General features: G+C 39.3%; 1 protein-coding gene across 1 annotated transcript in view; it reads left to right on the plus strand.

Annotated features, from left to right (window-relative positions):
* Positions 1-14,400, plus strand: part of kcnh4b (potassium voltage-gated channel, subfamily H (eag-related), member 4b) — a 32,340-nt gene that overhangs the window by 6,581 nt on the left and 11,359 nt on the right. Inside the window, exons 3-6 of the mRNA XM_029527365.1 lie at positions 3,142-3,375; positions 5,539-5,670; positions 6,148-6,281; positions 13,465-13,705. Of these exons, the coding sequence (XP_029383225.1) occupies positions 3,142-3,375; positions 5,539-5,670; positions 6,148-6,281; positions 13,465-13,705 (741 nt within the window). The remainder of the gene's footprint in view (positions 1-3,141; positions 3,376-5,538; positions 5,671-6,147; positions 6,282-13,464; positions 13,706-14,400) is intronic.

A 14,400-nucleotide genomic window follows, 5' to 3' on the forward strand; every position in this document is an offset into this window, starting at 1 on the left:
CACACAAACGCACACACGCACACAGCCACACTCACAGAAGCAGTTTAGTTCTTTTTTGTCGGGTTCATGTGGGTGCTGGATTGCTTGTTTACAAACTTTCCAGAGGAGAAATTAATAAGAAATTCTAGAATGTGTTCGTGAATTAGGTGAAAAGCCCAAAGAGATATTTTTTCTTCCAGAATAAAGATGAGAGTCTCAGCAGAAAATGCACCAATTAAAATGTAATTGTTTGACACTGTGGAAAATGCTTTTCTTTGCTTCTTTTCTGTGCTAAACTGAACTAAGCAAAGCTGCTTTAACAGTCACTGCAGTGATTAATATTCGGTCATGTAACTGTCAGCAAGACAGCAAATAAAATCATTGATTGCTCCTATAGTGTCAAACATCGCAGCTTGAATGGAACTTTTCTGAATCATTCAGACTTCTGTCACTGCTGCACAATTTATATATCTCCAAATGCAGCATAAAAGTTGTCTCCTTCACGACTCATTGGTTTAAATCCATCCTTAGGAGGTGATTTATGACCACACCTGCTCTTGACCCATTTGAAAGACCGATTTAAGGATGCTGAGTGGATGTACCTATTCTTAGCAAAACATTACATAAACCAGAGATGAATGCAGTTCCTCACTGACACTTGCTGGCTCACTGAGTTGAGGTGTTAGGAATTTATAGTACATGAAAAAGAGGTCAGGTTGCTTTTAGGTTTTGTTTTTTTTTTTGTTTCAGCAGGATAGGCGATCATGTCTTCTGCAGCTGTTGTTACTAGGGTGATTTATTTAGATGTGAAAAGACTGAGCCAGCACTTTGTGTTTAAAGTTGTGAGTTTATGTCTTGATATGCATAAAAAGCAACAGCTATCAGTCTCTCTTCATGAAACCCACATTCGTGGGCGGACTATGGAACAGAAATACTTCACTTTTCACGTAATGAAATCCGGGGTAAGGGAATAGTACTCAGTAATAGCACAGGCCAAATAAAAACAAACTCCTCTTCATTTTGATGGATCTGGCTAATGCCTGCCTTTTTCTATAATTCCATGTTGACAATTTACTTGCTGCTCACTGCACACCGAAGAAAGGTTGTCACTACTCAGAAAAAAATCCCCTACAGACTCTTTCTGGCCAATTACAGTGTTAGATTGAAGAAAGTGTAGTAACAGCTGCTTAATACTCCTTCTTAGACCCGTGGAATCTGTAGATTTCTACACCGGTCTGTTCTTGTCATTCAAGAGGTTTTCAGCTAAGCAGCAGAAACATTTCAGTTACTGTGGATTGAGGCTTGAGAGTTCAGTCATGACTTATCAACTAATTAGCAACTAAATGAGCACAGGTATTTCCCTAAGTGTGCAAACAGTGGAGAGCTTTAATCCAATCATTCCAAAGCAACCTGAACAAGTAAACATGGCTTAGAATAATTAGAGAATCCTGCTGTTATTAAGATAAAAACATATTTTTGTTTGAGATATGTGTGATGATGTTTATCATTTCAATTTTTCATATGGCAGCAGATAACAGAAGTTATCTCAAGACTCTTTCCAAATAGAGCAGGTTAGGAAAGCTCCACCCCAAAAACTGTGCCAAAATATCTGTCCATGATCATAAACTCAGGAGTACAATGAAAGGGTATTTGGAGTCCATTTGACTCTGCAGTGGGAGTACGTCACACAAAAAAGTAGTTAGGAAGGGGTGTTTCTGGAATGTATAAATCACAGCAAGATTCACTCTTAACAGGTTTTTATCTTTAGCACCAATGAGTAAGCAGCTTTGTGTTCGGCCCAGCTTTAATGTCTCGCATTTCAAAGTTCCTTCCACTGATGGCTCCACGGCTCTGGCACACACAGAAATCAGATTGAACCAAAAACCTGCTCTAGCTCATCAAGCTCCCAGGCCTACTGCAACCGAGGGAAAACATGACGTCAAACTCCAATATACCTATCACCAAGATTAATTTGTGTAGTTAGGCAGAACAAATGTGTGGTATGTTAGGGCTGCAGGCGGAAACGACTGGGATGAGTTTTGGTGCTTTGGGTGTTTGTCTTGCAGCATTAACTAAATAAGACACAGCAAGAAAGCAGCACTGCTGACTGCTGGATCACTGTCCAGGGTGAGACCACGGTAAGCTGCAACAAAGGGCAACGCAAAAAGAGTTTGGTGTGAATCAGCAGCACACACATACAAATATGATCCATGATGCATTACAGTACGTTAATACCGCCACACCAGACTTAATTCCTCCACTTAAATTTGACTTATAGACAAATGAATGTTATCGGCCTCATTCAGGCCATGGAGGTATATTCATACTGAGAATTTATGAGCAAGGCATAATGTCAATAGCTTGAGGATGACATGCAAAATAAAGGTGAACAAACACAAGAGGGTGGGATGCTGATGATATTCTAAAATTTTATACGATTTTGAATTAATGTTCCATCCATCATGAGGCCTGTATAAATATTTGAGATTGAGGCCATTTTCATAAAGTAGAGGAATATTCTATGATTTAGCATCAAATTTTGGGTATATGTGTATGGCTGTATATATATGTCCATGTCAAGGTAGTTTAAAAGTCATTAGCTTTTGTTTTATTTTTTTGCCTCACTTACATTATTTTAAGTTTAAAATTATTGTGGCTTAAATCTGTTGTATATGCTTCCTTCAGATTCCCATTTATATTGGTATGGTTCTTTTACACTTCCCTGCATTATTATCCAATCAGTTTTGAAATTCAAAGGCCAAGTCTTTTAAGGGTTCACATAATGCAATCAAGGAGACCAGGAAAAATCTGTTGTTATCAGTTAGTAGCCCTAGTCAGCGTGTTTTTACATCTTACCTTCTGAAGACCAAGATGCCTTTTCCCTTCACTGGCCAAAACAGTCGATCTGATAATCAACTGTGGTAGCAGAAATCTGATGACGATGACAACCTGGGGAAATTAATTTAGCCTTACATTGAGTCACTAACTCACTAACACTAACTCTGATTCATGTTTGCTGTGACCTTAAACTAGAGTTGACCCAAACCTGAAAAGTTCAAAGAGCTAGACAGACTTTGATTTGATTGCAAAGGACAAACTAGGTACCAGAATTTAGTCTTTATCGTGATGCACCCAGCTCTTTCTTTCATGTTCCCCTCACAGACAGTAATTTCCTGCTGGGTAACGCCCAAGGCCACCGCGGCTACCCCATCGTATACTGCTCTGATGGCTTCTGTGAACTGACGGGCTTCACAAGGACTGAGGTGATGCAAAAAAACTGCAGCTGCCGCTTTCTTTATGGGATGGACACCAGCGAGCATGTGGCCCAGCAGATGGAGAAGGCTCTGGAGGGCAGAGAGGAGTACCAGGCCGAAGTCCGCTTCTACAAGAAGAACGGTGTGTGTCTAGCAAAAAGGATGTGGAAGGAAAGCCAGAGCCAATTCATACATAACCTTTTGAATTCAGTATGTAGTTTTATTCAGTTAAATTGCAAGGTTATATAACAATTACATCCCTGTCATCTTTTATTAACTGAGGACTCCTAGAGTCTGTTTGGGTTTGATTGTTCAGTTTCCGAGGCAGAATTTATGTTGGGAGACATTTTTTGGGGTTCTTATGGAGTGTAGATTTATTTTTAGTTGTGAGCTGAATATTTTGGCTAAATTAAAATCTCCTCAACAATGCAGAATTTTAAATAGGATCCAGCAGTTCGGTAGTGTGCCTGCTCATTTCTAAAACTGGTGCTCTTCAGTCCTCATTATTGATGATTAATGACGATGATGAAGCTCAAGCTCAAAACACGCTGTGTTGTTGAATAAGAAGCTTCAGCTTATTTCTTCAGACACATTTTCAAGGATAATCATAACTTCTTAATGCAGGACAAAGTACTTTACATGCATAGCGTCTGTGTGCAGTAGCTTAAATCCTGAATTTAACTCATTCCCTCTGACTTCTAGCTAATCCTAACAAAGTCTTGGGCTCAAAATAAGAGGTCATGCTTGACAAGAGACAGAAAACAACATCTCAGTGTCTTTGATTGGCACACAGGATTATGTTTCTTCAACACAGAGCCAAACCTGCAGCACCTTCAGAGTGTGTGTGGCACTAGCTACTCTGATGGATCAACAAATCTGCACGGCAGTTGGAAAAGGTTTTTCTTCCAGCTTAGCTTTTTTTTTTTTTTTCGTTTGCTTGTTTCAGCCGCAGAGAGGCCCTGTCACTACAAAGAATGAGAATGAGAAATATCCCCCCAAATATCATTTAATGTCGTTCAGACACAAGAAATATGGAAGAGACAAAGAGAACACAGGAATTAAAGTGGAAAGAGAAGCAATACACGCATAAATATATAAATCAAATGGCGAATATATTTTATAATAAAGTTTGACACTGTAGCAGTTGCGTGGACACACACACCCTCCTCACAAGTGTATGCCTGCTGCTTGCAAGCACAAAACATACAAATGCTGGCTGTCATGTTTTATTCACACCAACAGCCTTTTGCCAAAACATTAGCATCTACACTAGTTTCTTCTTCTCCCTGCCTGTCTATGCCTAACACACACACACAGGCACAATGGGGACAGTATAGGAGATGTGAAACATCTGTTTGGTGGCAGAGAACAGTTTCTTCAGAGTTGCTAATGAGCATACTGGGTTATGGCAAGGTCCTGGATCCATAGTGCTTCTTTCTCTGCCTGACTTATTAAAACCAACCCCCTGACTTGCTCTTTCTCTTTGTGCACAATCTTCCAGAACAGGATCCACATCTAATTTAATTCAAAGGTATATCCTTAGAAGGGCTGTGCCATATTTGAAAAGGGCATAGTTCCAACATGGTGTGAGCTTCCATGATATTTAAAAATCATAGTACTATAGAAAGTGCTATGATTGTAGAAAGACATTTATAAGGGTGGCATAGTCTCCTTCTGGAATCAGTTGGTCATCCCTTATTGCGTCACCCCATGCCACAGTTGATTTGTTAGCATCATGGAGGGATATAACAATTGCCGACACAAAGTCCAAGCCCCCGAACCAGATCCTCTGTTTGAAGCCATGATAGTTAATATTTCTTGATGGAAAGTCAAACAATTGATGACACAGAAAATGCAAAATGAAAATAAAGAGATACAAAATTACTACAAAGACACATACAATGACTATAAAGAGACCGCGCAGAGCTACAAAAGCACCATAAAAAGAAGCTCCCAGAACGAGACATATAATGACTAACAAGGGATGTGTAATGACCACAAATAAATATTTCATTTGAAATCATTTTGCTATTTCTGTCTGGTGTCTGACTGTTGACTAAGAGGGACCAGGGCCTTTATTACAGTGAATAAATCGTGCAACTCTTATTCATGTATCCTCAGTTGCTGTGAGGAACATCAACTTTAAACTGGAATTTATTTCTCAATGAGTATTAACTTATTTGTTTAAAAGTGGGCCCGTATCAGCTCCTATGTATTTATGCTTTGATGTGTCTGTTGAGGACAAAAAATAAAAATAAAAATAAAAAAATCATTCTCTAAATGAACATTTCTGCTTTTGTTCCAGGTACAGCTTTCTGGTGTCTGCTGGACATCGTGCCCATCAAGAATGAGAAGGGCGAAATGGTTCTCTTCCTCTTCTCATTCAAGGACATCACTGACACCCATGGGAAAGGCCATCACAACAGCAAGAAGGAGGGTAGGCTACAAGACCCGTTTACAAAAACTCCTGTAATTGACTTACTTTGAGCGTGATTTACGGAAGTGCCAACCTCAGGCCTCAAGGTTTTGTTTTCGCCGTGTGCTCCTCTTCATCACTGTCACATTCTACCTAGCAGTTTTGTTTGGGTTGGTATTTGCTCACTGAACTCAGACAATGTTTTCCAACGGGACTTTGATTTGGACAGCAGTGTGTCCTCAAGTGAAACCTGGACTGTCATCATGTAATAATAAAAACAAACGAAAGTCAAGTATATATCACTGGTTGGGTCTTTAGTTAAAAGCTAAAAGAAAGAAATATTTAGTATAAACACCTGCCGAAGGTTCACATGATGCTTTAGATTCTACAATATTCTTTAGTTTAATTTAGTTTAATTGACCTTTGTCTTTGACTTCCACCAAGTTCCTTGAGACAACCTTGTTATTTAATTTATACTAATCTGAGGTACCGTGACAGTTTCAGATGACAAGAGGTGCAGGAGAAAGAGCAGCTCTCACTTCATCCAGGCCAGGAAGCGTGGACGCACCATGTTGTACCATCTCACCAGCCAGTTCTCTGGAGGACGCAAAGGAGAGGTCAACCTGGGTGGAGTAAGTACTTCTATCTCTCTCAAATGCTTCCTGATTGGTTGCTATGATATCGTTTAGCGTGCCCTGACATACCCTCTGAGAAAATGCACAGGGGTTGTTCAGACATGTGGTACCCCCATTCTTGAATTGAGCTTGAATTATTAATGTTGACATCTAAAGGATGAGTTTTTAGGAAGATAATGTGAGTGAAGTCTTCACTCAGACTCATAGAGTGCGGTTTATGTCAAAGGAAAAAGCATCAGATGGTTTTACTATTTTAAGTCTCCTGAGTGATTTTAAAAGTGCTTCTGTCTGTCTTGCATGCTAACTAGTGGCTTTAAATAGCAAGTGCACTGTGGTGGCAGTACTTGGCTAGAAGGTGGATGTCACTGTTGGAAAGGTGTTATCGATCATAGGGGAGACTTGGAGCATCATCATCACTGTTTTGTCATCGTTTGGACATGCCAACACCTCACCAGTAGGAGCTTATGGTTACAGGTCACTGTAATATCAGCGTGCTCCCTTAAATCAGGTCCTAATACCTCGACATGCTGTAGTATCATATAGAGCCTGTTGGATAATGTATGGAGGATAAAATAGGCTTATTCCACATGAATTTCAGCCCTGTTCAAATAAGTGTGTGATTGTTTTTTGTGCCGTTTCTTGCCCTCATCTGTATTTCAGGTGTGTTTCTGTTTGTAGCACCTTAAGAGGTTTTTTGTTGTGGTTGAATAGACCTAGTCCTGTGGTCTGTTTCGTTGCTGCATGTCTAATTTCCACAGAACAAAGGCCTTTGTAGGCTTTGAATAATAAAGTCGTGCCACTCTCCAAGCAGTGTTATTCGTGAGAGCACGCCCGTGCTTTGCTCTAACATCCAAATAGGAGCAGTTTTTTCTAGCAGAGCACCATTTTGAGATAATCCTGCTTCCTCCCTGCAGAGGCTCATTTACCAACTGGGTCTGTTCTCAAACATGTCCTTCACAATCTGACACTTTATTACAGGGGGCTGACTAGCAATTGAGTGGAAATGGGAAAAAAATTGCTGAAAGTGGAAAACTTTCGGGTAAAAAGTGTATGACCGATTAATGGGCTCATATCAGCAATCACCTGGAGAGATTCATTTACCTGAAATTAAGCAGTCATATCAGAAAACTCAGTAAAATTTTACCTTCAAACTGCACTCTTTTCAAAGTACCTCTACCATTTTAACAGTATGCTCTTTATCAGACACTGAGGATGGAGCTTCCCTTCCTCCCCTCCTTGCTGAACCTTCCTCAATGGGAATGTTACATAAAAATAGCCTTTTATACAGTTCACATCTATCACTCAAACATACTATATTTTTTTCCAACGGTCAAATGTGTTTGCCAACTCTAAATACGTTGCAAGCAATTCATAACACAGAAAGATGCGAGTGAGGTTCACACTAAGACCTTACGTGAACCTGTATGCAGTTGACCTGCATCCTGTTAATGCCTCCAGAAATGAAATTGCTGCTGTTGCGTTCAGACCTGACATGCAGGTGCCCTCCATGGGAATCAATGTGTTCCACCCCCCCACTGCCTGCCAAAGCTCCCTTGCTCTGCTTCACAATCCCACCTACTCACAGATGGTAGTGCTCGCTGGCACAATGCATGCTCACGCTGTACACACACCTGCTCTAATGGTGGCACACATGCTCTTTCACAAAAACATTCACACACATATCAAGATAGACAGTAACTGATTGCTTGTCCTCTGAGGAGCGAGGTAAACATATGGCACCACATCAGTGTACTGAGAATTAAATGCATAATGTCTGTTTTTCTTTGCCAGGACTCTCAAAATAGTCTCACTCACGAGACTATTTACAAAAGAACATAGTTTTTCTTTCACTGTCATACATGCCAATATAGAAAATGTGGTGATTTGAAAAAAAAAAAAAAAAATCAGCATTCATATGTAGCTTGATCTGTGTCTATTCGTGGTGGGAATCTTTTTTACTATCTCGCGATTCGATTCGATTCATCATGATTTCTGGTTCAATCTATAGGTGTGCAAAGCGTCCTCATGATCTACTCCAGTCTGCTTTTCAAGACAGAATGACAAATGGAGACATTAAAGTGTCTTTCACATTTATTACGTTTGGAACATTTATCAAATGAATAAACAAACAAACAAACAAATTCATTATTCAAGTAATTAATAAATGTGGTGTCTAATTGGTGACTTGATGTAAATGTATGTGGGTGGAAAACCAAAGAGCATGGGAATAGGGTGTATGTTCCAGAACCGGCACCGTGGTGGCGTCAGGACGTCCCACATACAAAATGGAGGCAGACAGCATGTGTTTTTTTTTTGTTGTTTGTTTGTTTGTTTGTTTGTTTGTTTGTTTTTTTGAGGGGGGGTGGAAAATTTCAAATCAATTCTGAATCGTAGTAAATGAGATTTGCGATTCTTATATGAATTGATTTTTTGGCACACACCTTGTGTCTGTGGTTCTCTTACATACCTGTTTCACACATATTTAACAATCTCCAAAAGAAATGACACTTAGTGTAGTCATAGCTTGCGTCACCTTAACTCTCCCTCTCACCAGCTGCATTTGGTTATTCATTCCCACTGAGATTAGACTCTCCTTTGCCAAGGTAGACAATAATATTAGCATTTTGTTCTTGGCACCAGTTTGCTTTATAAATATCTAGAGAAGCAACAAACACGTAAATAGATGAATGGCAAAAGCAGTAAATACAACACATACTTATTTTTAACCTCAGGGACTGACTAAAGCATACAAGGCTGCAGAACAACCATAAACAGTCATATTCAGCATCAGCATGCATTTAGAACAAATCATTATGTGGTATATAAATCATTTTGGTAACTAAAAGTGAGAATATAAATCAAATATACCGTAAATGTTTTGTTTTTATAGATCTCTGACAGCTCGTTGGACTGTACCATGCAGACCTGTCACCAGTGTTCGACAGATCCACTGCAGCATTGCATTGGAATGAACCTCAAAGCATTAATAAGCAGACATTCAAGACTCTTGAGACAACTTTGGTGTTTGCGCTATCACCAGAAACTAGTTTAGACAAGAGCTTTTAAACAGGTCTTCAATTATAAGCTAACCTTAGGGCCTGTAATAGCGTAAGCATAGATAAAGCACTATTACGCAGCAGTATTTAAATATTATCTTTATTTACAGCTTTATACTCAAATGATGCATATTCCTCTAAATCAGCTTCATTTGTTTACTTTCAGTTGGCTGAATACAGGACACCATTAAACAGAGAGACCATACAAGCAATGGTGGAGCAAGTCAATGGAGGAGAGCAATTTATTTTTAACAGGGGCCGCAAAATAGTTCATTATGGCCATGTGGCACACTGGCATGATAATCGCATTACTCACACACATGAGTATTTAAAAACAGCCAAATTAGTATTTGGTGTGTTACATCACAGTTCCCTCCTAAGTGATAGTCGTAACTGTAACAACAGATTTAAAGTTGTCATATCCAGGGAAAAAAACTGTGAAAACTGAACCATATATGTTTATATACAATGTACATTTTAAAAACTGAACAAACGCAATTTTTTTTTTTTTTTAAAGCCACAAAAGAACAGTTGAGTTGTGAAACCAACTGCAGACAACAGTTAGACCATATTCCCAATCAGTGCGGTTACCACGGCAACAGCAGTCAAAGTCAGTTGGCTATCTTAAGTCGAGCTTGTGTAAACAGCCTAGTTTAAAAATTAGTCTAAACTCAACCAAAGAGGAAACCTTAAACTCTTAAAACAATGGGATTCATTTGGAAAGGATTCAATCTGGTAAGCGATGCGATTCTTCACGCTCTTGAGTGTCCTTACATTAAAAAAAAAGAAAAAGAAAAAGTGATTGACTGCTTTACTGTCACAGCTGGGAAATTGGCCAAGTTATTAGATTCGTAAGGTTGTTAATCATTCAAGGAAACGGACAAAGAATTATGTTAATGTAGTTTTTCCTCTCGTCTACATCCTTTTTTTATTGCCTTCGGTTTCCCCTGTTTTCATTTAATCACTCTTCTCTTTGTGTGCTGCTTTCGTATGTTCTTCTATCCTCTCCATCTGTCACTGCAGCCTCATCTTTTGGGTTCATCCCTCTGGATCCTGCTGTCTCTTTGGCTTATTGACTTTCACTTTTTAGACCCCATTTTATTCTACTTTTAACAGATATCTTTGTCTTTCTTCTGGAGGTTAAATATTGAAGCTCTTCATCCACTCCAACCTCTATTATTGTTTAATGTTTCTACTTCACCGTCAGAGGGAATATATTATATATTTATTCCACTGATGCTAAATAATTGATGCATAATTGATTTTAACCCTAACACTCTATCAGTTTATAAAATAAGTTTGTATTTACAAAATGTATACTTGGAAACTTAGACTAGGTTGTATTTTTACAGCCTAATCACAGCCGAAGGATCAAAACACTTCTTTTCGCTACCATCCTCCCTTTCTCTCTTGTATTCTTCCTATTATTTTACTTGCTTCTTACGTCTTTATTTCACTTTGTCTCTCGAGCTGTTAACTGTGTGGTGCTCTGCCTCATCACCACAACCAGCAAGATTTGCTCTGACTACATCTCTCTTTGTAGTCCATCAGCCTGCCAGGCAGGAAAGAAAGGAGGGAAGCTTTACTGGGAAATTCTGAGAAATACACAGATCTTTAAGGATTAAGCTCACTTTTATGCATGTAATTGTGTATGAGTTGAAGATCTCATGAGAATCTCCTGAGTTTTCTGTCTTCTGGTTGCTGAGGGTCTAACCTCTTGTGGAGAGATCATGAGATCTCTGACTGACCTCACAGTGGATTTCCCTGACAGGGCAGATTTTAGCATTTGTAAATAATCAATGTAGGTCATCCAGTTCACATTTCTTTTGCATTTTTTACAGTTCAAAACAGAATTTGCACATCCTAGCCCATAGTCTACCTTAGTTTCAGTCTATAAGGGTTTTATCCTTTTTAAATGATACATGGCATAACGAATCAAAAATGTTCAGCTTGAATTTTTCTTTCTCTTAAGGCTCGTTAACACCAAAACACAAGCTGTCTGACTGTCGGTTTTGATGCTTTCAGCTGATCAGTGCATCAGCTACTGTGACCAATCCAAGGCATTCTGACAAGAAGCTAAGATTGGATTTCAAGCTGCTGCAGGCCACTAATGCCTTTTTTTGCTTAAATACACATCAATGCTATATAAATGAGAGAAATAGTGCAAAGTACAGGCATTTTAAGTGATGATACAAATATTTCTTTGGCTGCCTATGAAATTCAGTGCTCCATAGCTTTTTCTGCCCAACGCACATTCATTCACAAACATACTTTCAGGCAGGGACTGTTTATTGTTATTCGCCTGCTCTAAGTGTGTTCAGCATAGCACTGGGAAATTCAAGAGTTTATTCAGAGAGATGACTTGTTTTTCCTCAGAGTCTCGTGGTCGTTTTCCAAAGTTTTTATTTGGTTGTAACACTTGTGACACTCACACCGTGCTTAAGTTTAATAACCTAGTAAACAATTTAAATGTAAATCAGAATTTAAATTCAAGACTGAGAATCCTCTGCAATAGGATGTTCAGGAATGGCTGCTGTTGGAGTCCCATAGTGAACCATGTGTATCTCCTTGCCCATCAATGACAGGCTTTTATCAGGACCAAAGCCCACAGCATTCTGGGAGATGTAGTTAGAACAAGCTTTAGGGTACAGTGTGAGTTAATGAAGTGCGAAGACCAGCTGTAGTTGTGTGACATGCAGTCCCATGTGTCCCTGCAGTGCTGGGCTTTCTGTTCTAATCATTGAAATGTGCTCAGTTGACCGCCTCAAGTGCGAAGGTCAGATGGGCGTCCTGACTTCTGTGATGTAAGGCAAATTAAAAAAAAGAAAGAAAGAAAATAAACAGTCCAGCTTTTGCTGACATGGCTGGAACTATCACCAGTCAGCAAGGTCTTTGAGATTTCTTGCTTACTAATGGACACCATTTAAAAAAAAACAAAAAAACAAAAAAACACTGAGGGACTAACACTGCTAACCAGAAATTGTTTAGTTTCAAGCAGCTTTAATCATTACAGTCCTTCTTTCCTGGGCAGAGTTTGCTAATTTTTCTCCCCCAGAATAACGCACTGACAGACACTTGACTGTAAAATGTTTATCTCAGTTATTTACAAAGCAAGGTGCTCTATTGCCATCGGTCAACCCATGCAAGGACATCTAAAGATGTAGATATGGCTAATTCTTCATTCACCAGCCCCTGTGATTCTCATCTCACATGTTTGTGCAGTGCAGTACATGTTCATGGATGGATTTCTGCTCATTTATGTCTCCTTTTTGCTTCCTCTCAACACAGTCAGGGGTAATGGCTTTTCCTCCTGTCTCCTAAACATTGTTAAAACTGTTATGTGCCAAGTGCATGGCCCCATTTGGAAAGCTGAAGTCTCATTATGTACCAAATGGTTTCCCCACCTCACCACCAGTAGAAATGCATATTTTCTGCAATTGGATTTTCTTAATAAAAATGAAAGAAGTGGCGTGAAAAAGCACTAGGTTTCTAAAAATAACAGTAATGGATAGTCGATCTTACAATTCCCTTCATTTTGTCATAGTAGCACAGTTACCATTGTATTGCACCACCTGAGAATCAAGACACTAATGCATTATAGAAAGATGAAGTCAAGCCAAGGTCAATTCATGTATGAAATAATGTGGCATCAGTGTGCGTAATAAGCTTCCCCCTCACTGACCATAGTCATAACTCCTATCAGTTTGTATTGTTATGGCATAACCCTTTAAAAGCTTATTACTGTCTATAGGAGTCTGTCAAGAATAGATAACTGGCAGCATTGTTCACATGAGTTACCCCTCATACTGAATCATCAGCAATCAAAACACAAGAGAGGGTGTTGACATTTACATTGTCTGTTTCTGCAAAATCTTGGCGATGCAACGTCCTTCTGATTATCACTTTTTTCTCATCACACCACCTTGTGAGCATTTGTTTATCAAGTTATTCATTTATGCATGCTTCTCTTGAATGGTTTGTCTGCTTTGTATATATAATCTCCAGCTTGACATTCAAGAGGCTGCTATTTTTCACTCCACAGCAGGAAACCATCCTGTCTGTGTGTATATGTGCTCCAGTTGTCTGTTTTCAACCTCACACATCACCTACCTGTTCTTCTACAGAACGCGATGGAGAAGCCTTCAGTACCAGAGTATAAAGTGGCAGCAGTGCAGAAGTCGCGCTTCATTCTGCTTCACTACAGTGTGTCCAAAGCCCTGTGGGACTGGCTCATTCTGCTGGCTACCTTCTACGTGGCTGTCACCGTGCCGTACAACGTCAGCTTCACGCCCTACGATGACACCGTCACAGCGGCACGCTCCACCATCGTGAGCGACATTGCAGTGGAAATGCTCTTTATTATAGGTGAGCTTTGATAGAAATGTCTGAACACATCATCCAGCTCATCTAAATCAATTTTATCAGTAAATGCAGTTTAGGTCCCTTTTCAGGCCGTGAATTAAATTTGAATTGAACTTTTGGCATCAGGTAAATAATATGATGATTCAGGGTGGAAATAGAAACTGTCTCTGTATAATCTTTTGATGGAATTATTCACAATTATTACAAATTATACATAATTCTATTTGCAAGCACCTGTGTAATAAATTATGTCCTTGTGCAAATTGAGGGAATTCACACATTCATTCACACTATTCATTCATTCATTCATCTTCAACCGCTTTATCCATTTCGGGGACGTGGGGTGCTGGAGCCAATCCCAGTTCACACTGGGCGAGGTCAGGGTACAATTCATCTTTTGAAATGCAACTGATTTAATCTGCTAAGATTTACAACTCTCCCTGTTTTGCATTTGCGGTTTGTGTTTTCTGAATTCCTCTTATTTTCTATTAACCTCCAATAATTGTATTTCACATTGAGTGATGAGCCATCCTCTCTGCCAACATTAACAGCTTTGGTGACAGATGAGATTTTTTTATTTTTTTATTTTTTTTACATTATGCCTGGCACCCAGAGGTCTACTCATTATGTGCCTTCTACATCACAACATTAAGGTTAAATGATCTGTTTGACAAACTCACTGATCCTAATGGATGCCT

Source organism: Echeneis naucrates, chromosome 19 (genome assembly GCF_900963305.1).
Source record: "Echeneis naucrates chromosome 19, fEcheNa1.1, whole genome shotgun sequence".
NCBI lineage: Eukaryota > Metazoa > Chordata > Actinopteri > Carangiformes > Echeneidae > Echeneis > Echeneis naucrates.